This window comes from Pagrus pagrus (assembly GCF_965226575.1).
Source record: "Pagrus pagrus genome assembly, chromosome: 11".
NCBI lineage: Eukaryota > Metazoa > Chordata > Actinopteri > Spariformes > Sparidae > Pagrus > Pagrus pagrus.
The window spans coordinates 14,221,616-14,249,597 of NC_140195.1; the positions used below are offsets into that span (position 1 = coordinate 14,221,616).

At 42.8% G+C, this 27,982-nt stretch overlaps 2 protein-coding genes across 2 annotated transcripts; both read left to right on the top strand.

Annotated features, from left to right (window-relative positions):
• The first annotated feature begins 747 nt into the window (after positions 1 to 747).
• b4galt3 (UDP-Gal:betaGlcNAc beta 1,4- galactosyltransferase, polypeptide 3) lies at positions 748 to 10,500 on the top strand. The gene is made up of 8 exons (XM_084367557.1): positions 748 to 1,313; positions 1,855 to 1,949; positions 2,032 to 2,553; positions 2,641 to 2,876; positions 3,879 to 4,069; positions 4,173 to 4,295; positions 5,767 to 5,871; positions 7,299 to 10,500. The coding sequence occupies exons 3-8, from the start codon at positions 2,271 to 2,273 to the stop codon at positions 7,648 to 7,650; spliced, it is 1,290 nt and encodes a 429-aa protein (XP_084223683.1). The 5' UTR covers positions 748 to 1,313; positions 1,855 to 1,949; positions 2,032 to 2,270; the 3' UTR covers positions 7,651 to 10,500.
• A 4,084-nt stretch (positions 10,501 to 14,584) lies between these two features.
• On the top strand, positions 14,585 to 27,974 carry LOC311264608 (V-type proton ATPase subunit S1-like). Its single transcript, XM_084365619.1, has 7 exons — positions 14,585 to 14,788; positions 22,434 to 22,471; positions 23,119 to 23,201; positions 24,422 to 24,660; positions 25,050 to 25,100; positions 25,185 to 25,428; positions 25,779 to 27,974. The coding sequence occupies exons 1-7, from the start codon at positions 14,655 to 14,657 to the stop codon at positions 26,013 to 26,015; spliced, it is 1,026 nt and encodes a 341-aa protein (XP_084221745.1). The 5' UTR covers positions 14,585 to 14,654; the 3' UTR covers positions 26,016 to 27,974.
• Positions 27,975 to 27,982: the final 8 nt, after the last annotated feature.

The following is a 27,982-nucleotide window of genomic DNA, read 5'->3' on the forward strand; positions in this document are numbered from 1 at the left end:
CACGGGGTAACACTTTATAATATCCATCACTGACAATGGGAAATTTATAGTTAATTTTAAAAGCAACATCATGTCACTCAGAATCATGTTGATGGTACAGTGTCTAGGATCACGGCGTTACATGCATGTTTACTTCAAGATACAAGTTTTAGACACAAAACATTGTTATAATGTAATGAGACAGACCTGAGGTTCGTATTTACAACAGCGGTGTTGCACACAGAAACTGTGGGGGCGCCAAACTGCACAAAATGCCAATTTCTACATAATGTTGTTTTAACTTTACTAAATAGTTATTTCACTGTTTACAGACAATGGAATGCTTAATAAATGTTTATAAACATCGGTTGTAACATTACAGCCATCTGGATAATGTTTCATACGTGAACTACACAGTATTTTTCAACCATTTACAAAGTCTTAAAAACATCAGTTGCTTAATGAATGTTTATAAAGCATTCCATAACAAATAACTGTTTACTAATTATCTGTAAACTTAGCATTTATTAATGATGATAAAGAATAAAAGAATACAGATAATGTGGAGTTACTTATCCAGCAGGTTTGGTGATAATTGGAAGTTGTGGGTTAAAATAATGGTTTAAGTATTATTATTATTATTATTATTATTATTATTATTATTATTATCATTATAATAATAATAATAATAATAATAATAATAATAATTAAAATAAACTTTATTAAGGCCAATATAACACTTTTCTTCACAAAGTTACAAAGTGCTTAACAATAAGAAAATCAAACCAGACAAGGCAGATGAGACAACAAAAGTTAAGATCAGTGACGATCAATTAACTTAATAAAGTAATAAAGTGTTAATAAAGTGTCCCGTGTCTCTGATTTTTCCATGACTTCCACACTAGCGCTGCATTCAGAGGAATGAACGGCATTTATCATCCATAGGTGGCAAAAATCACCGCTTTTCAAATGTGCCGCTGGACGCGTCACCGCCGTGCGCCCCGGCTCCATCTGATCCAATGGCACGGTGAGACAGCAGCGATGAGGCAGAGCGCACTTGCCTGTGTTGACACTGGACCGATATGCGGCGATGCTCTTGCGTGTGAACGCGTTTGCAGCGCTCTCTAAGCAGCCACGGGGAGATTTCGCCTCGGATGAGAGATTAGGAGGAGGAGGAGGAGGAGGAGGAGGAACAGCGACCAGCATCAGGAAGAAAAAACGGTATCCGTCGGTCCATCTTCTCCTTCTCGGTGGTGGCGGCGGCGGCGGCGGCGGCCCGTCGACTGTGAGAGGAAGCCGGGGGCTGGATTTGAAACGTCGCAGGGGATGTGCTGGTGAGTCGGCTGGCGCTGCAGAGCTCCAGTGCAGCCTAGAATAAAATCGTCGGATTTATAAGCGACCTTTGGGGTCTAGAGGAGAAATCCTGCAGCGTCCTGTCGAATAAATGTAAATAATGCATGCTACCACTGGCTGCACAGGCCCAACGATGAATGCTGATAGGCTAATCACCTGAACTGGAGGCTGTCCTGATAACCACGGCGCTGTTTTCTGCTCTATCGTGTGACAGCCACGAACCCTAGTTTCCCAGTGATGTATCCAGCTGCACAGGTTTTTCTTTAACATGTCACTGTTTGGACTGAGGCTAACTGTGGTGCTGGATTAACTGAGCTGCAGGCATCAGCGTATCTTCCATGCACGCCCCATGGAAATGTCACAGCTGAAAATAAGCCCTTCTAAATAAAGAAGCAAACATGACATTCGTTTGTAGCTGCTTGTCATTCCCCCAGCTTATTTTAGCTGACGGAAGATAATGCTGAGCACGGGTGTGTTGCTGCTGTGCTCCCACTCATTCACATCTCCTCTTTTAAATCACAGAAAGCTTGATGATGAAAGGAGGAAGAGGAGGAGAGATGTGGAGCGAGCCCCTCCTGGCCCAGAAGAGGTTTTAATCAGAACCCGTGCAAATCCAGGTACATCAAGACTGACGTGATGCACAATAATAAGAAGCAATAAGTGTAATTAACCAAATATATATTTTTCCTTGCTTCCCAGTGAGGTCAGGAGGTGATGGCAGTGCCGTCTGAGCTTCACCACCACTACTACCCGTTCCTACAGATGGACGCCCGCCTCCTGCACGCCTGAGCCTGCACTCAGCGCTGCCTCCTTCCCCTCCTCTCCTTCTGCCTCTCCTTGCTCATTTCCCACCTCTTCCTCCACCCTCCTCATCCAGCTCTCCTCCCATCCCTCCATCCTTTCTCCCCTTGTTGAATTTTACTCAATTTTACTTTATTATGGCGTGCTTTGGCCGCTCTCTGGACTCCCCGTGCACACTAGCCTTGCTGGTGGGCTTCCAGTTCGCCTTTGTTCTCTACTTCTCCCTCGGGGGCTTCAGAGGCCTGGTGTCCGTCCTGGTGCACTCCACGGAGCCGGAGTTTGATTACTCTCGACCTCACGATGTCTATACCAACCTCAGTCATCTGGGAGTTCCGCCTCCCCCGCCCCGCAACTCTGGCACTGGACCCCCTGCCACGGGAGCACCGCTGAGAGACTGCCAGATCCCCTCCCCGCTGCTGGGTGTGTGCTGTTTTATGTAACACAACAGTGTGGCATTGTGCTAAAGCCAGACAATCAATATCAGTCTTTTCCTTTCCCCTCCTCCAGTCGGACCTGTGTCCGTCCACCTCTCCTCTCCTCTGTCTCTGGAGGAGATCAGACAGAGGAATCCGCTGGTGATGCCAGGTGGACGCTACCGGCCTCCAGACTGTGAACCCCGTCACCACACAGCGATAGTGGTGCCGTACCGGAACCGGCAGACCCACCTCCGTGCCCTCCTCTACCATCTCCATCCCTTCCTGCAAAGACAGCAGATCCACTACAGCATCTATATAGTACAGCAGGTCAGGACATCTATGAGTGAAATACTGGTGTGTTACATGTGAGGGATAGTGCTTCACAAGGTGTCCATTAATCAGGAATTAATGTGGACGCAGAGGCCAGACCATTAATTCCTGATTATTGTGTCACTCTGTCACTTATCCAGAACCAGCGTTTTACATGGTTACAAGTCGCTAATCCTTGTTTCAGAGAGTGACTTGTGATTAAGTCCACGTTTCATTCATTCAAATCTAGGTTAGTGACTGTATTTAGTAAATACTGCTAACATTATTATTGCATAGCCCACTAAGCTAACACTTCTAAAGCCTCGAAAGTACAACCATTGTGTCAGTTACTATGATACTTTAGTTTAGTATCACCCATAATTGTTTCCCTGGTGACCTCCATGAGAAACTCATGCCTTTGGCTCAGCTATTAGCCAGAAAGCTAACAATACGTTATGGAAGCAAGATGGAAAATCAGTAACGCTGTGTATGGTTGAATATAATCTGACGGTATGTTTATGAAAAAGACTAGCTAGCCAGCCATTTCATTGTCCCCAAAGCAATATAATTTAATATGATATAAGATTTCAACAAACAAATAATACGCCATGTGTACTGTCGGCTGCTGCCTGAAGTAGCGAGTCGGGTAGCGATGGGAAGATTTTATCATTCCAGAAAGATGCAGGTGATTTTGTGGGAGAGTGCATTTTATCCAACAACCAAAGCAGGCCTCATGTCAATGCACGTCATTCATGGGCAACAAACACCCCAGCCAAGAACCCTTAAACCGGAATAAATTATGTAATGACGGACATCTCATGTAGATTAGTTGAGCAAAATTAGAGCTGTGCAAGTCTTACTTTGCATCGCACATCCTGCGGTCTGACCATGAAGCCCTAATTAACTGGATATTTAAAATAACAATATTACAAAAAATATCATCACAAGCTGGCATCACAGTCGAGTGCTTTGTACTTGTCCATGTGTAGCTGTGTGTTATATGTGTGACTGTTTCTCCAGTGGGGGAACGGTACCTTTAACCGAGCCAAGCTGCTGAACGTCGGCGTGCGGGAGGCCCTCAGAGATGAAGACTGGAGCTGCATCTTCCTGCATGATGTCGACCTGCTGCCTGAGAACGACCACAACACCTACACCTGCCACAAGCAGTTCCCCACACACCTGTCTGTGGCCATGGACAAGTTCAGATACAGGTAGAAGCACGGGGTGCATGTGTGCGTGGATGGACTCGTTTATAAATGTATTGTGCTGAGACATTATTTTCAAGATTGCACATTGGTGATGTGACCCTCCCAGGCTGCCGTACCCACAGTATTTTGGTGGGGTGTCTGCAGTGACCCCAGACCAGTACATGAAGATGAACGGCTTCCCTAACCAGTACTGGGGCTGGGGCGGAGAGGATGATGACATTGCTGCCAGGTGAGGAGGGTGAATGCACATCCTGCATGAGTGATCTGTAAACTGTGCGTGTTGACATGTTCAGCCTCAGAGCGACATGCATGTGTTTCAGCCTCTCTGCTTCTTGTACTTTCTTTCACCCTCTTCTGTTACTCATTCATCTTTTTTTCTCATATTTACTGTTTAGTTACCACATGTTCTCCTTTTCTTTGACTTTTGGTTTTATGTGTTCTCACATCATCTTTCATCTTCACATCCCCTCCCTCTGCTCTGGCTTTGCTGTGTGTCTCTTGGAGTGGGCTCAGTGAGTACTTTGTTTGCATTGTTAAGCTCACAGTTTTGGGCTGGGTCAGTGCTGGAAGAAGTATTTAGATCCTTCACTTGAGTAAGTACTAAGTACTAAAACAACACTTTGAAAACACTCCCCCACAAGTGAAAGTCCTGGATACGAAGGTCTTGGGGAGTTCTACTTCATATGTGAAAAAAATAGTATAAAGTCTTTTGTGGCTCCAGAGGAAGCTGCGTATGTAAAAATTGCCTCCAGTGAGGTCAATCAGTGGCTCACTTGCATTGTGGGTAATGAAGGCGCCAGGTTATGAAAAGCAACACTGTTGAACTCATTATGGACAGTTTTAAAACAAGTTATCAATATCGATACAGAAGAGATATCAGAGATATCATCTTTTATTCCTAAAACCTGGAGCCTACATTACCCACAAACCAACCTCGCTACTGAGTGACATCACTGGAGGCAATTTATTGGATTAAATGCAGCTTCCTCTGGAGCCACAAAAGGCTTTATACTACTTTTTTCACTTATGCAGTAGAAGTCCCCAAGAGCAAATTAGTGGAGTTACCCTTTAAGTACAGTACTTGAGTGAATGTGTGTACCACCACAGGGCTGGGCTGAGTGCTTACACGTTTTCAGGCAGTTTTCAGGCTAATGAGATTTCTGTGCTGTGGTCCTCTCTCTGCACTCTCTGCTTGTTAGCATTAACTCATTATGATAGAAACTGAATAGTACGATAAAATGTCAATTGAAAAGCATTCGCTTATTATTGCATGAAGCAAAAGTATAAGTAGTATTTTTCTTCTAGTTTTTGGAACACTTTGCCTTTCGTGCGTGCTGTTCACATCCTCAAATACATCATAAACTGCCTATACTTAGATATCTGGGGTGGTACAGAAGCAGCAGAGATGGAAAAAGGGAACCACAGTGTTTCCACCTCCTATAGCCCATAAGAGTATGTTATTCTCATACATCTCCCACAATTCAATGTTCGTTTTCTTTACTTTTCTGCTTTTAAACTAGAGGCTAGATGTACTCAGCACAGAGTGTTGCTGTTGTTTTTGGTTATAGAAAATAGCATAGAAAGTGCTAGGCTTTGTTGATGTAAGACTGTGCTGACTCGAAGATTTAGTTTTCCAGTTAAATTCCTGTGAATGAGAATCTGCGGTTCCTGTTGACCCCTGTTTTGTGCTGCCTACCCAGAGTACGTCTGTCTGGCATGAAGATCATGCGCCCTCCAGTGGCCATTGGTCATTACAAGATGATCAAGCATAAAGGAGACAGAGGCAATGAGCAGAACCCACGCAGGTACAGATGGACACACTCGCACACACACAGAAATTATGTAGGTATGTTTCCCCTTTGATATAATCTTAGGTGATAGTTTTGAACAATAAAACAGTGATTTTCACATTGTCATATAAACACTTACATCCGGCTTCATTCCCATTATTGGAGACATCAAATAATTATCAGAATGATGTTGTATTCCCCTTTTTGTCCCCACCCAGCCCTTCACATGATACGTTTCTACAGTAATGGTTGTTTCTTATTTTGCCGATACTGTTTTGTGTTGGGTTGACATTTCTGCTCTGCTTGTTCTGTCGAGCCAACAATTTCTCCTGCCTCAGGCGGCATGCTTATTTGTTTTCAGATTTAAAAAAACACATAATTTTTCTTTGTCAGTGATGTTCAGCACGATCTTCTTGATTATAAAAACAAGCTCCTGCAAATCAGCTGTAGCGCCACAAGTCATATTCACATGGGAAAATATCTCAAACTTAATTAAGACTGACCTTGTTCCCTGTGTCAGCAGCACTTTATTAACTTGTAAGGAGAGGGATTCATGTGGCGTTGTTAGAGGAATAATTCGACATTTTGGGATGAAGGCTTCTTTCTTGCAGAGAATCACATGAAAAGAGAAATCTCACTCTCATATGTGTCTGTTAGCTTAGCCTAGCATGAAGACTGGAAACGGGGGGAAACTGCTAGCCTGGCTCTGTCAGTTAAAGGTGCAATATGTAAGAATTTTAGTTGAAAACATTCAATAATTCAAGTTATTTAAAGTTATCGACAGAATGTTAAGAAATGACAGTTGTGACATTAGGATGTTTGTTTATTGTGTTGTAGAGATATCTACAGACATTAGCATGCTGACCAGCTAGCCCCAGCTCTTCCCAGTCCAATGCTCCTGTGCTAGCTGTATAAACTCCCGGTGTTCCTAGCTTCCAGTCTGGACTGCTACCTAACGGTAGCTAAAGTTAGCAGCAGTTAGTTATTCTGGTGATATGTTGCCCATTATTTGCCTCATATTTTGAATATGAATTCAACAGTACTCCAATTCTTAGATATTGCACTTTTAACAAAACCCGCCCACCAGAACCTTCGGATTTTGCTAAATCACACATTATATTTCTTTTATTTAGTCTGTACAAAAGCCAAAAAGGAAACAAAAATCTGTACTTAAGTGTAAAAATGACATGTTGTGGTTTTGTAGGCCTTATGTGCTGGAACAGAGGACAGAGCGAAGCTCCAGTATTTATGCTAAGCTAACTGTTTCTTGGCTGTAGACTCAAATCTAGTGCATGAACATGAGAATGGTATGGATCTTCTCATCTCCTGACAAGAAAGCAAGTGAAATACATTCCTATTTTGTCAAACTCTTCCTTTCCCATGTCAAACAAGTTTGACCCTGAAACAAACACAAACTTGTTGCATTATATTCGTCTTTACAGATTTGACCTTCTGAAAAGGACCAGACTCAACTGGCGCTCTGACGGCCTCAACTCTCTGACCTACGAGCTCCTTTCCAGGGAGCTGGAGCCTCTCTACACCAACCTCACCGTCAACATTGGAGAAGACCCGCGTCTGCCTCCGGGGAAACTACCCATCATTGTGAAAGCAACAAACCCAGTCCACCAACGTAGCACCAGCAAGACCGGGGACAAACAGGAGAAGAGGCAAGAGACCAAAGGGGCTGTGGCGGCAAACGTGACTGTGGTCAAGCCTGTTGGTGAAAAGACAGAACCTGCCAGGTCGAAGGCAGCAAATCAGACAACACAGGAGAAGACAGGTGTGATGAAATAGGATGAGGTGAATAATAAAAAGACGGCATCACATCTGTAGCATAAAGTGGCTTCGCCCTTCGAAGGAGAGCAGTGTAGATCTGCTCTGTTGTGGGACATAAAGTACACCAGCTATTTGTGCTCAGTGCAGGTCAGGGACACTTGTGCAAAATATCCGGTGAAGAAGCCACTTTTGTCTACAGGGGTGCGTTCAGGACCACGACTGAGTCACCTCTCAGTTTGACATCCAACGAATGTGACTCTGGCGCTAGTGACTGACCCAAGTCTGCGGTTGGGCTCCCGGCCAATTTCAGGCCAGGCGAAGAATGGTGTAGGACTCAGTCAGATCCGAAACAAACTAAATGAAAGTATGACAGCAAATATATAAATCTCTGCTCTTTTCCAGACATCGCGAGTTGTTAGCAACCCATCTGCTGCCAGAAGACCTGCAGCTTCATCCAGTTAGCTCCTGAAAAACTGCTGCTGTCAGTCCGCCCCACTCCACGGTGGGTTTGTGTTTCTGTGCCTTCTCTCTTTTATGCGCATTTTATAGACTCGTATACTAGTTGCTTTTAGACGCTGACCTGGGGTTGATTTTTACCTCTCCTGCGTCGTGGCAAATGTTTGAAAGCAGGGAGGCTAAAGCTGATCCTAGATCAGAGCAAATGATTCGTTCCAGGACTGCCGTTTTATATTTGTGTGCATTGATCAGGCGCTGACCAACTCCATAGTTATCAGACAATTCCTAGAGTTTATATTTCTATAGAGAGACTTCTTTATTTGTTTACTGGTTTGTTTTACTCGTCTTTCCTTACAGTCTGGTGCCTCTCTCTCTCTCTCTCTCTCTTTCTCTCTCTCTCTCTGTCTGACATTTAGTTTCTAGACAATCAAATCATATGAGAACATAAATCTGTATCCAGCCACATAACGAAGTGAGGAAATATTATCATGACTATCTAGACTGTTTTCTATTATCATGGCATGATAGTTGTCGTCTAGTTTGACTATATTCTCGATACATGGATAGACCTGTGCTTCTGATATTATCTGTGATTTTATTCTTTTTCATTTAGATTAGTCAGGTATGGAAAAAAAGCAAACTTGCAGACAATATTGTAGGCACGTGGCTACACATTTTCCAATTTCAGATTGTGTTTTAATGACAATAGTACTAAGAAATGGTCGTAGTCACAACAAAGCACTGTGTATAGATCTAGGTCAGCTTTTTACTAGAAGGCCTGATGTCCTCACAGAGGGTCTTTCAGTATACTACGAAAGATGCATCTAAAAGCTTATAAATGAGTCTCTCCTTGTCTTTGTTCATCTGCTTGAATGAGGCTTTTGTGTCTTGAAGGAAAGGAGACAAGGAAGAAGGAAACACGTATATATATTAGACTAAAAATTTAGTAGTTTTTATTCTGAGGGCTAGATGCATGTCGGTGATTTTCCGTTCATTTTTCATTGACATTCAGTTTGTTTGTCCACATCAGCTGTCTGGAATGTATTATTTAGAGTTTCGTGAAGGGAGGGTTTATCAGGTGAGCTCTCGTAGGGCATGAGGTTTGTTGCTGCTATTTGACTAGAGAAATGGTTAACTGTATAATTAATTAGCTTGAAAAATGACATACTGTAACACAGAGTTTCTGGTGTGGAATTGTGTTTGTTCTCATACTAACAGGTAATGTGTTATATATGCTATTCTGAATGTATTTAATTTATTAATTTATTTGTCGAGTCGTGACAGAGCTAAATGCACTGCATTTTAGAGCAGATTATTATCCCTTTATACGACATCTCCGTGTTTTTATGTTGACATTGTGCCTCATGAAATAAGCCCATATTACTGGAGGACTGAAGGCATACATCTGGGTTATATGTGAGCGCCCTCAAGTGGCACAGTCTGGCATAGCGCCAGCCAAGAGGAACCAACAACTGAATGAAACTGCAGTGTTGTGACATGAATGTTAATCATTAACGTTGGCCATTCACAGGTTTCAGCCAATCACATCTTTGCATTGCTCTGTGTGGAGGGTTTCTCGTTTTGCGTAGTAACACATGATTGATCCTGCCGGCTTAAAGGCGTAGAGCAACTCTTCACTGGTTAATAGAACCAAAAAAGTACGTGGTGAGAGTTTTATGAATGGAAATAGTTTTATAGAAGGAGTCTATGTTTATTTATGATTAAATATAAACTGTTTTAAACAAAGAGTGCTGTACAAACAGAGTACACTGAGAGATAATAAGGCCTCATTTCTTAGCTTTATAATACATAATAGTTTAGTTGCATATCAATAGATAATATGTCCTCCATTTATCATATTGCCTGGGACAACGCCTGTATTACGTGAAGCAGCGACACACTGAAAGCTTTTAAGGACGTTATGTAATCTCAGCAGATTAATCAGCAACCTGTGTGCTTACCTGGAGATTGTTCTATATTTAATAAATAGGCTAGTTTTTATAAAGGATGTTTTCGCATAAATGTTGGAAATATATACTGTGTAGTCGAATGCAAACTCAGCAAACAGGATTGGAACTTCTTAGTAACATTTTTCATTTCATAGAGTCGCGAGTTCATCCTGTCATTAATCAGTTTGAGGAGTGTAAATGTGATTGCCGAGAACAAATGAGACGTAATTAATGCATTACATCACTCATAATGAAGGACCATGATATTTGTTTTTCGTCATCTTATGTTGCCTTATTTACTGACCTTGTCTGAATATGAAAACTTGTGTGTGTGAGACTGAGTGTGTGTGTGTTTGTGTGTGTGTGTGGAGAGCAAGGTCATCAAAAAAGGCAACAGAAGCAGTGAACTGTGGACAGTGTTGTGACAGAAAGCAAATATGTCTACCAATAAAAACACATGATGATAAAATGTGTCTCTTTCCATGTTTTCTCTCATGAATTCACAAAACACACTCATGCAGTGACAGAAATGTGGAGATACACATAGACACACACATGAACAAACACTGTACTATAAATACATCTAAATACTTAGAGTGATGCTCAGTGATTACTCCCCCACAACACTCGAGGCCTCTTAATGAATACAGGCTTTAGCATTTTGATTAATGCTTCCACAGCTTTAACGTTGCGGAGATCAGATGCTCATGCTAGCTGGTAGATTAGCAGTCATATATCATCATCAACACATGAAGTAGGGCAATCTAAACCTGCGCTAACCTGTTACATCACCCTGTGTATTGCAGGCCTCAGCGTTCTATGTGGGCATAAAGAGCAGGATTAAAAAGTTGGATATGAGATCATACCTATAAATAGACAGTAACCCCCAGCTCTGTACGTTCGATCTGTTTCATAATCCAAAAAAGCTGTATGACTCACCGAGAGAGGGCAAAACACAAACTCATGAACCAGTTGGACAAAAAGAGCACCGTCCCACAGATCCTGATGCAACTCCAGCACAGACTACAGCCTCAAATATAGCACATTATACTAACAGGCTTTCCTGTTCAGAAGAGGTATTAATACTATATACTGTAGCTTTACTTGAAAAGCAACCATCGTGGCAGGTGAAAAGGATGGGATAATGGTAAATGCCAAAACATGGTCTAACAGTCCCACAAGTAGAGGTAAGCCTTACAGACAGCATTATCTCAGGGTTGATAACATTAGCTAACATTAGCCACCATAAGCTGCCAGATCGAGTCAGGCTGTAGCAGCGTGTGTTTCATCAACTCAACCCTTCATTTGTGAGAGAAAGACTGTATTATTTCCTATTTAAAAAATGTGCAGTCCCTATTTAGCTAACTTTCTATAAAAATCATCGAACCATATTTTTTAGTGCTTGATCTCAGCTGTAGGCTGGAATTACTGCTTAAACCCATCTCTCATGGGGAAGCAGACATAAACAAAATGGAGATTTGCGTGGTGCAACAACTTGCTGCATGTAACGTGCTGTAACGTGTTTCAATGAGAAAATCAGAAGGTTAAACGAGTGTGGATGAGTGGAGAGACGTGGTCAACGCGTGTTTTCTATTCCTCAGTGAGAAGTGGAGGTGAGACATTAAGTTTCTGTCAATAGTAGTATGCTAGCCAGTGTTAGCCTCAAGGGCTACAACACAAAATGGAGATTAGCAAAAAACAAAAGCAGAACGATAAATTAGTCTGGATGAGTCACAGTCAACACGTTTTCAATACTTCAGTGAGAACTGGAGGTGAGATTTTAATTTTCTGTCACAGACAGTATTATGCTGGCTAACATTAGCCTCAAGGGCTAGAATGGTTACCGTTGCTTGGCAGCACTGTCAGCTCAAACATGTTTGATATCAATGGACGACCCTGATAAGTTTGTGAGCAGTTCAGGAGGCTTAAGACTGAATCTGTAAACCCCTTACATTACCAGATAATATGTACTGTACAGCATATTTTGAACAGGCACTACACTAGTAAGGGGAAATTAGGATCCTGGTGCCATTTCATACCTCAGCAACACAATAGGCATTTCCTTTTGGCCCATGGCCAACCATTACATTTCAGTTTTGCCCCCTGAAGGGAAAATGGGCACCCCTGGTCTATACTAAACACACTATAGACGGATGTGGGCCTAATGTTATAAGACATCACAGCGTAATATCTTCTTTTAAAGTCGTCACACCTGGGCGTCTGTCTGCGGGACGTTCTGTGATGCTGTCACTCTGTGATGACAGCAGTGACAGTCTAGTTTGCACTTTCCCTCCAGTAGACTGACACACTGGCCTGCTGAAGTGACCGTGGCAGGCAGACGCAGAGGGCTGAGGCAGCCTTTAGTCACCTCCTGTTACTGTATAGGCCTAGGAGACACAGCTGACCTCTCATACCCTCAGCAATACTTCAGCCCTCTGAACACACACACGCAAACAGAATGATATAGACATATGGTCCTGATATACTGCAGCACATAAGTCACACTAAAATGAACACTGGTGAGAAAATTGAGATGAGAAAAGAAAGAAAAATCTAAATCTCACCAGTGTTACAATGTTTTGCTTTTATTTTATCAATTTCCAGATCATTTCCTTACGATAATGGCATTTTCAGTTGTTTGTTTTTATTCTTTCAAGTTAACAGTGGGTTCACCGTAGGCAAGTCATTTTTACAAAGCTATACTAAGCATTGTCCACTTTTCTTAAAGTCTAGTCTGCATCCATTTCATAACAGAAGAAATAGGTCATGCTGAATTACAGGGCAACACACATGCCCAAAATACTACTAACATGGTGAGCTGGGTTTTAATATTTGACTCAATCTCAGCTATGATATAACCTAAAAGCAAAATCCTTGAAACAATCATGTAATGCCTATTCATATTCGTGTCATAGTCATTCAGGGTGGTTTTACTATGGCACATAATGCATATATACACTGTAAGTATTTGCATATGAGCTATTAAAGATCCAGTGTGTAGGATTTAGTGGCATCTAGCAGTGTGGTTGCAGATTGTAACCAACTGAACACCCCTCCTCTCAACCTCCCGTGCGGTGGTTGCTAAAAATGTTAAAGGTAGACCTCACCATCAGCTGAACATCAACACCATTAGGCTACCAAGCGCCTGTGTTTGTTCGAAGGTAACATTACGAGGTAAAGTACCATTATATTGATGCCTCAATCCTCACAGACACATCATATTGTATAGTCACATCTTAGGTTCGCTAATGTTTCTCAAACACTAGCTAACTACCTAGCTAACATATAACGTTTCGCAACGTTACATTAGGAGTGGATAGTGTTCATAAAACTTCAGGGTGCACTGTAGTTCTTGCTGTCGACTTCTTGAAGCTTTTATTGCCTGACTCCCAAAAAAAGATCTAATAAAACTATGGTGGAGCTGTACGGGACTGTACATACATTGTGATGTTTCTTATGGTCAAGCTTGTCCGACCTAGCAACAGTAACTGAGGGGGGTGGGACATCCATAATCATTCACAATATCTCCATAACACAATGACAAAGGCCAAAACTTTTTAGATCAAAATTGGTTTTGAGTTTTAAAACTAGCGTCTGCTTTACGACAGGAGGAATGGAAGATTTTGCACCGCTGCCACTCTTTTAGTGTGATTCATTGCCATGCATCACTGTGACTATCCACGATAGTAGGTCAAAACATTTGGTTATATAACCACTCTTAATGTTCTGCTCTGAAAATCATCGCATCATCATCGGATATGGGAATAAAAGAAAATGAGAGGATGTATCAAGATCCCGGGGGCGTCACACGCATGGGGGCTAAATAATGAGGAGGAAACGGGATCAGCCGTCAGGGTCGACAGGGTTGGACCCTCGTCCCTGTGTCATCCCACGGCTGCTCAGCTGTTCCTGTCATCCATATTTGCAGCCTCAGTGGACAATTTGCTCAGCCGCAGGCCCTCTCAGTGCTCACAACAACACATAGATCAAGTGAATTAATTCTGCTATTGTGGCAGCGATGTGGAGATCTAGGTCATGCAGTCATGGCTCAGTTTTTTCTTGTGTGGCCACCTAAAGTCATGTCAACATCCTCCTATCCTCCTCCAACAATCTGACCTTGACATTCCCAGGTGATTTTCCACAGAGGTGTCTGTGTGCGTGTGTGTGTGTCTGTGAGCCTGTGACGGTGTGTGTAGGTGTGTGTGCCTGTGGATACGTGTGTGAGTGTGTGTGTCTACATGTGTATGAGGGTTTTATCTGTAGGTAGCAAAGGTATGATGAGATGTGTTATGAAAAAGAATGAGCCTGTCTATACTTAGGGCTCGCCTGCGGCTATGTGTGCATGGGAGAGAGGAAGAGAAGATAGAGAGCACAGGAGTGGATGTGGGAGGGTGAGCAGAGTGAGGGAGGCAGAGGGAGGATGACAGAGAAGTGAGTAGGGTGGGAGGGAGAGGAGGGAGGGTGCAGCGGAGGGGACTGTGACGCACGCTGATCGGCCGTGCTCGCCACTGATTGGCTGCCGCCGCTGACAGTCAGAGGAGCTGGGAGTCAGGCACTGCTAGGAGAGCAGATTATGAAGCGGAGCTCAACCAGCGGCAGTCTCCTTTCATTGTCTCAATGGCTGCACACGCGTTCCTCCTCTGCTCCCTCGCCTTGCTGTCTGCTCTCAGCCGGCCCGGGCTCTCCTTCACTGAGGAAGAGCTGCAGCCGGGACTCACCTATAACGAAGTGCCTGAAATCCTGGACAGAAGGTAAATCCATCCTCTCTATGGCTGTGAACAGAGGAGGGGTGTAGAGGAGGAGGGGGTGGGGGGGGAGGGGTACGGGGAGATGCATGCAGGGATGCTGGGATGCTGATGTGTTCTCTCAGGGTCTTTCTTTCTCTCCCTCGCCTCCTTTCTCCCCCCTTCTCCCCATCTCACCTTGGGTGCACCACAAATCGCAAATGCAGGCAGTGCTGGTGTGTCAGAGGGAGCTGAAGCTGCGAAGCTTTGTTTGTCTCAGTCTTGGGGACTGCATCAGACGCTGCTCATCGATCACGGATGGGGCTGTTGTCTCTGTACAGTAGTGTCGGTCTGGCAGAGGGGAGCTAAATAAGGCTGGGGCAGTGGGCCTGCAGGAGGAGAGAGGTACAAAGAGAGAGAGAGGAAAGGAGAGAGGAGAGAAGAGGGGGAGCAGCACGGAGGGAAGGTAAACAAGGATGGGACAGGGAGGAGAGGAGAGGATGCATCAGGGATGGTCTGTTGGGGTCTGTTTACTGATGCAGTCATTGAGAGAGAGAGAGAGAGAGAGACAGAGAGAGAGGGAGAGTGGAGAAGGGAATTCTAGCTGGCCATGTCTGCATAATGCACATGCAGTCCTGCAGGTCAAATCTGGATAAAATATTCAGGGCTCTAACCTGGAGGCACTCAAACCAGTGTCACAGGGACAGGACTGAGCCAGCAGCCGGGGCCTTTGCTAGCACCAGTCCCTGCCTGCTCACAGAGACATCAAGGCAATAATATTGTGCGAAAGCTATGTAAGGCTCTTGAAACTATGCCACGCTCACACAATCCTCTATAGCGCAAATGCTGCAATTTCTGACTTAATGCTGTTTAATCATTGTACACTTTCAGGACAGTAATACACCTCAGAGAATGAAAGATTATGGCGGTCATGCTTTCGTTTACTGCGCAAACAATCTTATCTGTACACATGTTAGGACACAGATAACTTGGATTAAGAATTCAATATACACTCTCAGGGGAATGCTCTCATTGCAGCTCAATCTGGCGTTTGTGAAACCCTGACAGATCCCTATCTTAACTTTTCACCGCAGTCACTCCGACAGAGACCGGCTGCGTTAATTTCTCCTGGGGTTTTGGGCCTATTCCCCAGATCAAACTTTTACGCAACTCTGCAACGTAACAGTTGCGGTCCCCAGTCGCAGCTCCATTCTCAGCTCTGACACACTCCAAGATGCTGTTATATAAGAGCAGCCTTTCATTTCAGAGGGCCTTGTAGGGTGCATAACATCGGTTGGAAATGCAGAGGGAAAGGTACAGCGAGTGCGAAGCCTCCACTGCTGACAGACATGTGGGTTGCAGGAAGATATTGAAGAGAAAATGTTCAGTGAGCATGAGATACTATGACAAATATGGAACTGGACTGAGAATGATAGCCCAGAGCTTTACAAATAATTAAAAAATACCAACCAGAAAGGACCCACTGGATGGGTATATATTTTTCTGCCTTTAACAACCCCATTCATCATCATCCAAATACTTTCTAGGAAATGGGTTAGAGGTACATTTTAGCTATAGTGATGACTTTCTCCTATTTATAACAAAACAACTGCAGTTCAATAGGTCATAAATAATTCAACACATTCCCCATGTTTTATATAACTGTCATAATCTCTGTGCGAGCGATGTTTCAGAAACAATCCGAGCACAAATGCATTTACGCTGAAAATGAATATGGTCCAAATATGGCACCAGATTAGGGTCCAAAGACTAAGTTGTAATTTTGGAAATGACCTCTTTTACTCATCCGAGGCAGAGATAGAGAATGAGAGGAGATTTTTGCAGCCGTAGCTCAAAGTTGTTGAAATGACACGATATTGATGCCGTTATAATCTTTTTATTGCATAACAACGACAAAACAATTATACATTCTAAAAATAAAACACTTGTAGGATTTGTAAACTACAAGTAACAAGTAACAGATGCTTCTGCACTGCAAGACTTACTCGTATGAAGATTTGTTGTTCGTTAATCACCAGTGGCTTATGGATTATTTGTTTACGTCTATTTACTTCTAAAGGTTTGTCAGTGTATCGTAACATGCGCTTAACTTTGTCTTAAAACTGTTAAACACTGACAATCTGACACAAATATAGAAACAGATTAGTAATATGTATTGGATTACCAGTCAGTTATCCCCTTTTCAAAGAAAGATTTTGGTTTACGGTTTTGCTAATTTTAGCAGTTTTTAAATATTTTTTAACTTCATAAGTATACATGCACTGTTGATTTTGCCGATAGACAGATTTAGAAACCAAAAAAGGGACAAAAAGTTCACGTCAAAGGTGAGAGTGCAGTTATGGTGTCAAAGGGTAAACGCCAGCACTGGGTCACAGGAAGATTAAGATAATTCTTACACTTGACCTGAGGTCATATTCGACTCTACTATCAAAGCGACACTGAAATGGCAGCAGGTCTCTCTGAGCAGCATCCTGGTAAACTCCTAAAGCTTAATCTGCACTAATAAATCTATTAATAGGCCAGCACCTGCACAGTGTGGGATTAAGACATGTTTTCCTCCTGCATCAGAGACACTGTTTACCCGAGCATCCAGTACTTTTTAATGATCGAAATACGAAGATGCTTTACGTATACCCCCAAAATAATGCTGTCTTTGAGCGCATAGGTAGTTCAACCTGTACAGTGTGAAATACTATCATAGCTGGGTTTGAAATTTCATGTAGGCATAATATAAGGAAATCTGAGTACAAGAACATATCAATGTAGTCTGATACACTATTGATATACACAATGACAATGACTCTAGTCTCAGAAACTAAAATCTAATGGCTTGAGGTCCACATTCAATGGTTACCTTTTGTGTTCTTCTCATATTTCTACTACAAATAGTAATTCAACATCATGGGAAACAGTTAACTACTATACTCAACAAAACAAACAACTAGATATTACTCCCCAACACTGTATTCCTGTACACACGCTTGGATTGGCTGATCCTGGTTCACGGAGAGTCCGAGCGCAGAGGCTCAGCCCTCTGTCGTAGCAGAGGAGAGGAGGATTTGTTTACAAGTTTGGGAAGCAGGCACCACACCTTCCCTCTGCTCAGCAGCAAGCAGCAGAGCCACAGATGAAGGATGATCATCAGCTATCCATCTACGATCTTGAATAAGGACGTCCAGTGAATATAAGTGTATTGATCGAGATGCCATCAGTAGCAGAGATGGTTCTCAGTGTTGTTAATATTTAAAGCCAGGCACTTACTTATCCAAAAGTAATTGTGATCACAGCAGACTTATAGACATTGTAATGTATCCCGGTTCATATTGTACTGTTAATATGTTATGTGTAGGGGCATGTTTGTACACTTGCGTGCGCGCATATTTGGGGCTATATGCAGAGGGAGCGAGGTGAGCCAAGGAGTGGCTCTGGCATGGCTTTGATTATATAAAGGGCCTGTTCAGCACCCAGGCACCGTGTGACAGGCTGAGCCAATGACGGGGCCGCAGCAGTCCTGGGTTGCTGACCTCGCGAAACTGGCACAGGAACAAACGACTGGGCTTTAGTTAGCACTCACACACACTCATGCTCGCACAGACTCCTCTGGCTCCTTTCAGCCAGCTGAGGCCTGGGTAGGTGCAGAGGAAGGAGTGCTTATTCACTTGAGTTTGGGATGGGCTGGGGCGAGGGGGGAGGAGGCGGGTGCATATGCAGCTTGTTTGAAACGACACAAACAGTTGTTAATCGTGACTGTAGCTGAGCATTGTTAACATAGATTCATAAATATGTAAACCAGATATGGCATTAAGACGTCTAGGGGGATTTTTTTAACCTTTGTGTGGTTCGGTTTCACATATCAGTGCAGGTGATAAGCGTGCAGCGTCCAAGTCGCTACCATGCTGCTGAGGTTTCAGTCACAACTGCCAAAGGCGTAGTGCTTTTGGCAGCTCATTCATACACAAATGCTTACCCAGCATTCACCTGGGCAGATGTAAATATTTAAGTAAACTGTCATTTTGTTACCCGTGAAATAGTGGATGCAGACATAGAAGGAAGCGGAATGTCTTGGTGCCAGCATGTGTTCACAGACGCAAACACACACGCAAATGCCAGAGGAGTCTCTAATAAGCCAATCGCGATGCTGACGTTCGGGCTGGCAACCGCATGGGTTACGGTTGGACACCAGCATGTAGGCCGAAGAGTTTGTTTCCAGGAAATGACCTCAGAGTACTGTACTGTAGGTCCCTGCTGATCCCTTTCGACAAACATCATGAATTTCATTTGATGTATCGAAGAAACCCGCCTGCAAACTCTCCAGCAGTGTGACAGGCGACCCGCCACAAAGTCCAAATCAATGCTAGACAATGAAAGAGTAGCCTGCATCTAAATGTTGCATACCGTGAGCTAGTCTTACTGCAGAATGTGAGCCCATCTGTTTTCTTGCTCTTTGTTTTACTCAGTCAGCTGAGAACATGAAGTACTATTAATGGAAAACAATCAATTATTTTTTAAAAAGTACAACAATAGGATCATGGATGTAATGGATGAAATGGATATATTAAGTGAATATATGTGCAAGAAATTAATCCAATTATGAAGAAAAGTATATGTTTGATCATATTCCACAATGTGACTAAATAACCTTAAAGTGCTCCATTCAACTCAATTACAATGCTCGCGGTCAAAATTCAATTGTACTGGATGGGTGTGGAGCAGGTGCTGATTTGAATTAACACTTGAACTGTCTAGAATGCCGTCAGCTCTGACATCAGGCCTTAATCTCTTCATCTTGTTCACGGCCTACGTCTCTCCATATTTGGGCTCCAGTGGACCTGGCCTGTGCTTACCACTAATCCTAATCCATCTGGCGCTAAACTACACAATATTGCCCAGGTGGAAACTGCACCAGACGGGTAGATAACTGCTGCAGGCTGCTGGAACTGATATGTCTGGACCTGCTAATACCTTTTTCATTCGTTAGCGGCTGCCCAATTCTGTTCACCTTAATCTTGGTCTTTAACTGAGCCGCTGTTCCAGGAACAATATGCATAATTGTTTTAAAAAATGTAAGAATGGACTAAAAGGATGCAAAAAAAAAGATGTGTGGATGTGTCAGGATCTGAGATCCTGTGGATGGCATCCATGGATGAATGAGCCAACAACACAGCCCTAGAGCCAATCAGTGAAAATGTCAAAGTGATGTGAGAAGATGCGCCTTTTCCTTGAATCTGTCCAAAATTGAGATTTGAGCACGAAAATGCAAGTCAAACCTCTTCATACCCTTCACATTCTGAAAGGAAGAATATGAGAAGCTTTATGGGATTTTCTTGCCACCAACAACAATAACGACACCGCCACAAGCGCGATAATATTACAATTTGAGATTACTTGTAAATCACAAGACAAAATGAAAATAAAAAGTAATGTAGTACAAATATAGGTTTTGGGTAGATTTCCTAACCCTTTCTATAACACAATGAAGGTTAGTGTTGCTCTTTATAGATCACTTATCTACAGTATATGGGGTAGTTCCACCAGTGCCTGGTTCACTGTCTGAGAGAAACAAAGTGTGAACAGTCCATGACAACAGTAGTCACAGCTATTGACCGGCTTCTGTGCGTTTATATTTAGTATAAACATTCAGGTCATCCTCAGTCTATCTTGTGTATCTTCTTCTAAAAAGGCTTTTCCTCCAAGATCACAGCGTTACTATTCAACTAAAGATAACAGAGACGATATCACAGATGAACATCACTTTTGTTGTGCCGCAATTCATAAAATGATTTGAAGAACTCGTGACTGAAGCTGATAAACAAACAGACTGCCTGGTGACGGCACACTAAAGAAAGATTCCACTTGTCATGGTTTAGAGGTTTTAGGGTTTACCTTTTACAAGCCCATTATACCTGGCTATTGTGCGGAGATTAGCGAGCCTGACCAGAAGCTCACGGACAAGCAAGGACAGACCAGACAGTCAGTCAGACTATTGGGTGGACCATCACAACAAGCAAAACTGCCCATGTCAGCACCGCTCAGTAAGCCCATTGCTGGCGTATTATGTCTTTGATTAGACAGTTAAAAGGATCAGGCTAAGCTTTAAGAAGTCCAAGGCTATGCCGGGTTTAGTTGTAGGTGAGAGCACGACAGCGAGGGCAAGCACGTGAAGGAAAAGGAAGTGGTTTGTCCTCCGTCCCTTGTGCACTATGTAGGTCAGTCCACCATCAAAGATCGGTCATTTAGAAAAAGCAATATACAGCATGACGACTGAATTCCTGCAACATGGCACTGAACTTTTTTACTTTGTAAACTTGTAATAAAATTCTGTGGGCAACTTTTTTTGCAGCTGTTCACTGTTCATATAAGACTTTATTGGTAATATGTTGCAAAATGTGTAATATAATAGTCAGTAAATTGTACTAAAATCTTTATGCATTAAATTTAACATTATGGCCACTTCCACTACATATACTATATTATATAATATACTTACACTACATTAGGGTAGTTTTGTAGCTACATATATTTTGTAAATACGATGCCATACAGAGAGAATGTAATTACTTATATTATATTACTTATATTATGTTTTCACCCATGTCCGGTTGATTGGTTGATTTGTTGGTTGGTTTGTTGAGTGGTTGGTTGTTTTTTTGGTTGGTTGGTTGGTTGGTTGGTTGAGTATTTTTTTGGTTGGTTAGTTAGTTTGTTGGTTGGTTAGTTGGTTTGTTGGTTGGTTGGTTGGCGTGTCAGCAGAATTACACAAAAACTACTGAACAGATTTCAACAAAACTTAATAATAACTTTTGGTGTGGATCAGAATAAAGGGATGGAGCTAAGGTGTGTAGGTGTGAATGTGAGCATGAATGGCTGTTTGTCCCTATATGTCTGCCCTGTGGTGAATTGGCGACTTATCCAGGGTGTACCCTGCCGTCGCCCAATGTCAGCTGGGATCGGCTCCAGCCCCCCTGTGACCATGAAAAGGATAAGCAAATTCAGATGGATGGATGGATAATGTATGGATCTTGATGAAAAGTAATCAGGCACATTTAGGTGGCTGGTATCTATGAGTGTGTACAATTAGATGTGGATTCTAGATCTTCAATTATGGTGAAGCAGTTACGGGTGACTTAAGTTTAGAGTGATACAGGGGTATTGATTTTGAAATTGGATTAGACTTGATTGAATTAAAGGGGACTGTTGGGCCCTGATGGAGGTATGCACTCTACTGAGTACGATTCTAGTTTCTGGTACTTAGCCTTTAATCGTGTACCGTAACAAAACATGCTTTGTAGACACTAATTAAGTAGCATATAATTACACTAATATGTTGTGTGACGTGTATAAATCATTATTGGACCAAATATGCAAACACTGTCTTCACAAAGACTTATATGTTTATTTATTTTACCACATGAAATGCTCTTGGAGGTGTTCTTTTATGTAGATGAGCCTGCAAAGCTTTTTTTTGTCCCTGTGTTTGCTGCAGCTGCATCAGTACAAAATGAACTTTCCGGCTCAAGGGAAAATGCTAAATCAGCACCCCATACATTAAGGAGCATTATCAAAACAAAATAGAAAGGAAGAAAGAAAACTTCCACGTTTCCCTGCATCTTGTAATAACAAGACCATGTTTTGTCTTCTGTCTTTTCCACAGCAAAGAAAACCCCAAACAAGCAACAAGAGTCACATCAAGTAAGTAACAAATGTGGTATGACACAAGGCCTGATTCAATCAGACCTGCCATGGTTATTTTGATGCTGATGTGTTGGATAGATAGTCCTGACAAAAGCATTTCATTCTTAATGCTGGAGACATCCTTGCCACACCGTAATACTAACAGATTTTGAAGTGTGACGTGTGTGTGTGTGTGTGTGTGTGTGTGTGTGTGTGTGTGTGTGTGTGTGTGTGTGTGTGTGTGTGTGTGTGATCCATACACCTCACTGGCAGTTCAGATGTGTTGTTATATTTAGACCTTTTGACAAAAAGGGCAGAAAAAAATGATGGTGTCGTTCCTTTAATTATGTGATTGCAAATCATATGTTTCTGGAACAGGATGAAGGGTATTTGTAAACACTGAACAATACTACCGTAACTGTGAAACAGACTGCTGATGAGTCACTGTGATGACGCAAAACAACTGGAAATAGATAGGAGCCTGAGCACCGAGGTGTACGCAGGATCTCGTTGTGCTTGTGTGTGTGTCTGTCTGTCTGTGGCGTGTGTGGAATCGGCTGAACTTTTATGATTATGTTGCAATCTGCAATGCAGCATTGCAATCAGCTTAATATGTATACTGATATAATCTCTGTGAGTGCTGTAATGTGTGTACGTGTTTCCAGGTCAAGATGGTGGGTACGGCTTAGAAAGTGAAGAGGTTATTTTGACGCCTGAAGATGAAAACCCACTCAGGAGAATACTGCAGGTACGCACTCTTTTTCCTTCTCCCTCACCATCTCCACCATCTATCTTTAGCTGTACATACAAACACATACACAAAACAAAACAGGCCGCACTCACTCAGCCACACTGCGTGACCTTGGATGTAGGAATATTGTTGGTCTCACATTCACCAGAGGTAAGACATGCTTGCCACCCACACATATGGGAGCACTCTGACTAGACGAGGCACAGCTACATATGTTTCGTAGCCTCTCCTAAGCTACTGTATTCACTGCTGTTGCTTTAAAATGTAAATAAACAAATAATAATAATAACTACCTCATAGCCACTGTGAGCGCCACTTTACGTGTCTTTTAAAATAGTGCTGGATTAGCCCAAATGCCCTCCAATGAGATGTGGCCTTTGAGAAAAAAAGATTAAACAGCCAGAGGGGGCAGTTTTTAATATGCACAGCGAGGAAACGCAGTCTAACAGCAACCAGCGCTATTATGTGCAAATTCAGTAAAGAAACACTGCTCATCCCTCATTTGAGATTCAGCTGTTTGGAACACTGAACTTTACATATTACTGCCATTTCCTGGTCAGAATGAAGCTTAAAAGACAGGGGCAGTTTTTTTTTTGTTTTTTTTTAAATCCCCTGTTAAATAATATATCACAGCATGAGAGGGAGCTGCAGTAGGCTATGCACCATGCAAGCTTGCTGTGGATCAGTTTTCTAGAATGAAGCAAGAGCTGCTAAATGGTGATATACAGATCACACCGACGCATGTTGTAGGAAAGGATGATCTGACTGAAATGGCTGCATATATATATTGAAGAATGGCATAACATGAATGTGTTCCTGTTCGATGTCTGGAACATCCAAAGACTGCATTTCCAGAATAAGGTTTTACAGTTTGCCACTTACATCAGTTGATGACTGGCCTTTATACACTTTGGCCATTTGTAGTCAAATACCTGGTGAAAACTTGATTCAACAGTTGGATAAACAAATCATCTTCATAAAGCTAGACTCTCTTATTCAAAAAGAAAAAAACCTTTAGGGCATTTACCTTTTGTGGGCCACATCCTTTTAAGTATCCAGACACACAGCTCATGAGTATGTCTCTACATAAAAATCTGATCGCCCTCTAGAGGACAGTCAAAGAATACAAAGCTGCTCCTTCCCACACTTCAGTTGCCAGTTTACTGCAGCTTCTTTATTTCTCCTGTGCTTAATTCTTGTCTTCATATGTTTCACAGCCTTTTAACTGGCATCAGCCAGGGATGTCTCTCAGTAAGAGGAAGCTGCTCCAGTCTCTGATGGGGCCTTATGGCCCACTGAGCGTGTCTTACAATGGGAAGACCTGCATTCTGTTCAAGGCAAAGCGCCTGGCAATCCGCTACAGGAACCATACCTTCATTGACCTGACTGAGAGGGTCTTCAACCCCAACTCACCTGTAGACACTAAAGGCTCCATCTGCACCAAGGAAAAGGCGACGTAAGTCACTGACCGAATAAATGTTGGCAATTTATAAAAATATAATTTTTTTGTCACCAGAAACACGGCTGACACTGAGTTGGTATTAGAATTGGTGAGATAATGATAATAATAATAATAATAATAATAATAATAATAATAGCTTTTATAGCACCTTTCACGAGACCCAAGGGCGCTTTACACAGTAGGATAAACACAGACAAACAAACAAACAACCTTATGACTGACAGCTACCTATGAAACATGGATAAAGAAACAATATGATCTAAGATACATGCTGTAGCTAGAATAAAGTAATAGTTATATATTTGTTCAGATCAGCTGGGATTACCTCAGAGTTGCTGCACTAAATCAGAAGTTTTAATATCTGTGTTTTTGTTTTGCCACAGGCTTTCATTAAGGTTTGGCGATGTGGAGGACTTGCGAGGTCTAGTAATCAGGTAAAATACGTGTTTACCTTAAATACAAGTGAACATGTGTGGACTGTACATGTCACTAACCATCTGCCTTGTGTCTTCGGCCAGGCTTCAGATGTCCAACACTTTTTATGAGGCAGCTGGTCAAAACTGGTTCACACTAGACAGCGTCCACATCCACTACAACTGGACCCAAGAGGCCACATTTAACGCCAGCGAGGTCTACGCTCCTGCCACCTCATCCTACCATTGCCAGCACGTCAGCAGCCTGCACAAATATGACACCCTGCTAGTGCCCAGCTCCCACACTGACACATCAGCTAACTGGCACATCACTTTCACTGATTTCCAGGTACACTATCGCACAAGGGGCACTGCTTTTGTTGTGTAATTCTTCTCTTAATGTCGGCACATTCACTGTTATATCATAGCCTTTTGCTTCCTGTTTCCAACATGTGCATGTGTCTGTATGTTTGCCAGCCATTTTACCTTTGTGCTCCGCCTGTTTGGCTGTCAGTCAGTCAGCCTGTCTGTTATCGTCTGTTTGGCAGTCTGTCAATCTGTCTGTACGCTGTCTGTTTAGCCATCTGCTAGGCTGTCTCAACCTGTCCATCTGCCCAGTGTCTCAGTGCCTGGTAAGCCAGTTGTCCTCTTTAGTTTAGCCTAATCTCATCTTTCCGCCTTCTTTCTATGTTCCGGCAGATCCAGGCCTTCAACGTGCAGTCGGACAAGTTCGCGTCGGCCAGCGACTGTGCCACCTTCCTGACGCCGGCCATCCTGATGGGCTTGGTGACATCTCTGATCCTGCTCCTCGTCTTAGCCTATGCCCTGCACATGGTGGTACACCTCAAGCACATCGACCGCTACGAGGAGCACAAAGCCACCGTGTACTTTCCCCGCAGTCCAGAGGCCGAGTTGCCAGACAAGAACAGCCTGTGAGGGAAGCTGGAGGACGACAGTGGGGAGAGAGAAAGCTGAGAAGCAAAGCCGAGGGGAGTGCAAGTGAATACAAGAGTGAAAAAGTATCCTCCACAGAATATTTGTTCAACAAAATGACAACTTTGCCTGTTCATATGAAAACCCTCTAAGTCTTAACTACTTTAAGTAAACGCAGACCGTGGTTGGATACTTTTTCTTCTTTCCTCATTGACCTGCATTTTGGCATCCACATTTTGAAGAAGGCCTTTGGATGTTCAAGCCTCCCCCTGAGAGATGGTTCATGATCCTAATGTCAAAGGTCAAGGACAGACCCAGGGCCCTGAAGGGCAACAGCGTATACAGGCCTTTACCCCAGTCAGCCATTAAAACCACAAACGGCTAGCACCTGTAGCTAATACTGCTAACATCAGATGCTCCTGATTATACGTATGTATTACATGGTGTCATATTACAAGCTTCCATCACACACACATTGTCTTTCCAGCTTTCATTACAGTGTACTTTGTCTGATACTGCTGCAAGAAATATATACTTCAAACAGCCAGTTTTATAGCTGAAATAGCCGTATTAGCTGCATGCCATAAAAGGCTGGTCTATCTGGGCTAGCACAGTGTTTCCTAATTACAAGGATTACAGAGAGTCTTGCATGAGTACAGCTTAAAAATAAAACAACATGGCACAAAGCAAAGGGAGCTTAAAAAGCTTTGGAGTGAAGCAAAAGGAAAATATTGGGAACCACTGGTCTAGCATCTGGCTGGAGTGAACGGACCAGCAATACTGGCCCTTCAGAGCCTCTGGCGTCTCTCAACCCCACCCCTGAACAAGACTGCTGCTTGGGACTTAACTGTGAAACGGCCTTTTACAGACCAGCCAGACGAAGGGGGTTCGACAAACTAGCACAACATTGGTTAGCTGTGAAAGCACTAACTACAAACTATCAAAGACTATACAAGGAACTATGCTGCACAAGACTGCCCATCTGAGGGCGTGGCAGGAATGCGGGCCTTGCGCTGACTTGACTCTCTGAGAGTCAAGCGTTTGGACAAGGGAGGCCATGGGTCCTCCATCCACACCACTGGGTTTGACTGCCAAAGTGAAGCCACAAAGGAGTTGCCATTAAACATGGTGAGAGACGGAGTGAGACAATGTGAAAATGAAAGCTAACCGTTACAGCTATGTACAAAACAAAAACACATACATGTACAGAAGTGTCACTCTGCGGAGGTCTTTTTTTTATATACAACGTAATCATGAACTACTACTAGGTACAGGATGACTATGCTAATCCTCATAACCAAAAGGATATACAAAGCTGTAGATACATTAAGATCTCTATACGATCATAGCTGTTTACTATCTTCAAAATATTGCACAACTAATAAACATAGGTACAAGTAAGACATTGTGCTATGAGGATTGGTGAAAGTATCGATGCATATGATTTTTTCTACAAAGTATTAACATAATACATTGTCTGTCTATTTGTTTTAAGCTGGGCCAGACAATGTGAGGTCCAGTCTCATCTAACTGTAAATTACAGTACAAATTCCTACCATAGAAGGACGATACTATGGAATGCCGTCCACCCACCGGGACTTATAGATGCCATTATTATGCCAGAAGCCACACTAGCAGCAGTAACAGCATCAGTAAGTCATTACTACTGATAAAAACACTCAGCATGACAGTAAATAGATATCTTAACATTCGATATGGCAGTTCTGTCAATCTGTAGCAGTGTGAAATGTGTTCTTTGGTCATAAATGTATCCTACAAACTATGAAATGAGCGGAGGCGGTTTGTCCAAGGACCGACTGATGTAGATTGAACAATAAATGATATTCAGAGGAAAAGGTGTGCTGTGTTTATATGTGTCAGAAGCTGTGTTGTACCGCATACAAGAGCACACTGATCACATATTTTCCACAGAGTTTTCCTTTTGGTTTCAATTGCATCATGCATCTCGC

What these genes read in the sequence shown, in the direction of transcription:
- b4galt3 (XM_084367557.1), top strand. Translation starts at nt 2,271, where the DNA reads ATGGCGTGCTTTGGCCGCTCTCTGGACTCCCCGTGCACACTAGCCTTG. An exon ending in GCATCTATATAGTACAGCAG is followed by an intron (nt 2,877 to 3,878) that starts GTCAGGACATCT and finishes CTGTTTCTCCAG; the next exon opens with TGGGGGAACGGTACCTTTAA. An exon ending in AATGAGCAGAACCCACGCAG is followed by an intron (nt 5,872 to 7,298) that starts GTACAGATGGAC and finishes TCGTCTTTACAG; the next exon opens with ATTTGACCTTCTGAAAAGGA.
- LOC311264608 (XM_084365619.1), top strand. Translation starts at nt 14,655, where the DNA reads ATGGCTGCACACGCGTTCCTCCTCTGCTCCCTCGCCTTGCTGTCTGCT. An exon ending in AGCAACAAGAGTCACATCAA is followed by an intron (nt 22,472 to 23,118) that starts GTAAGTAACAAA and finishes ACGTGTTTCCAG; the next exon opens with GTCAAGATGGTGGGTACGGC. An exon ending in TTGCGAGGTCTAGTAATCAG is followed by an intron (nt 25,101 to 25,184) that starts GTAAAATACGTG and finishes GTCTTCGGCCAG; the next exon opens with GCTTCAGATGTCCAACACTT.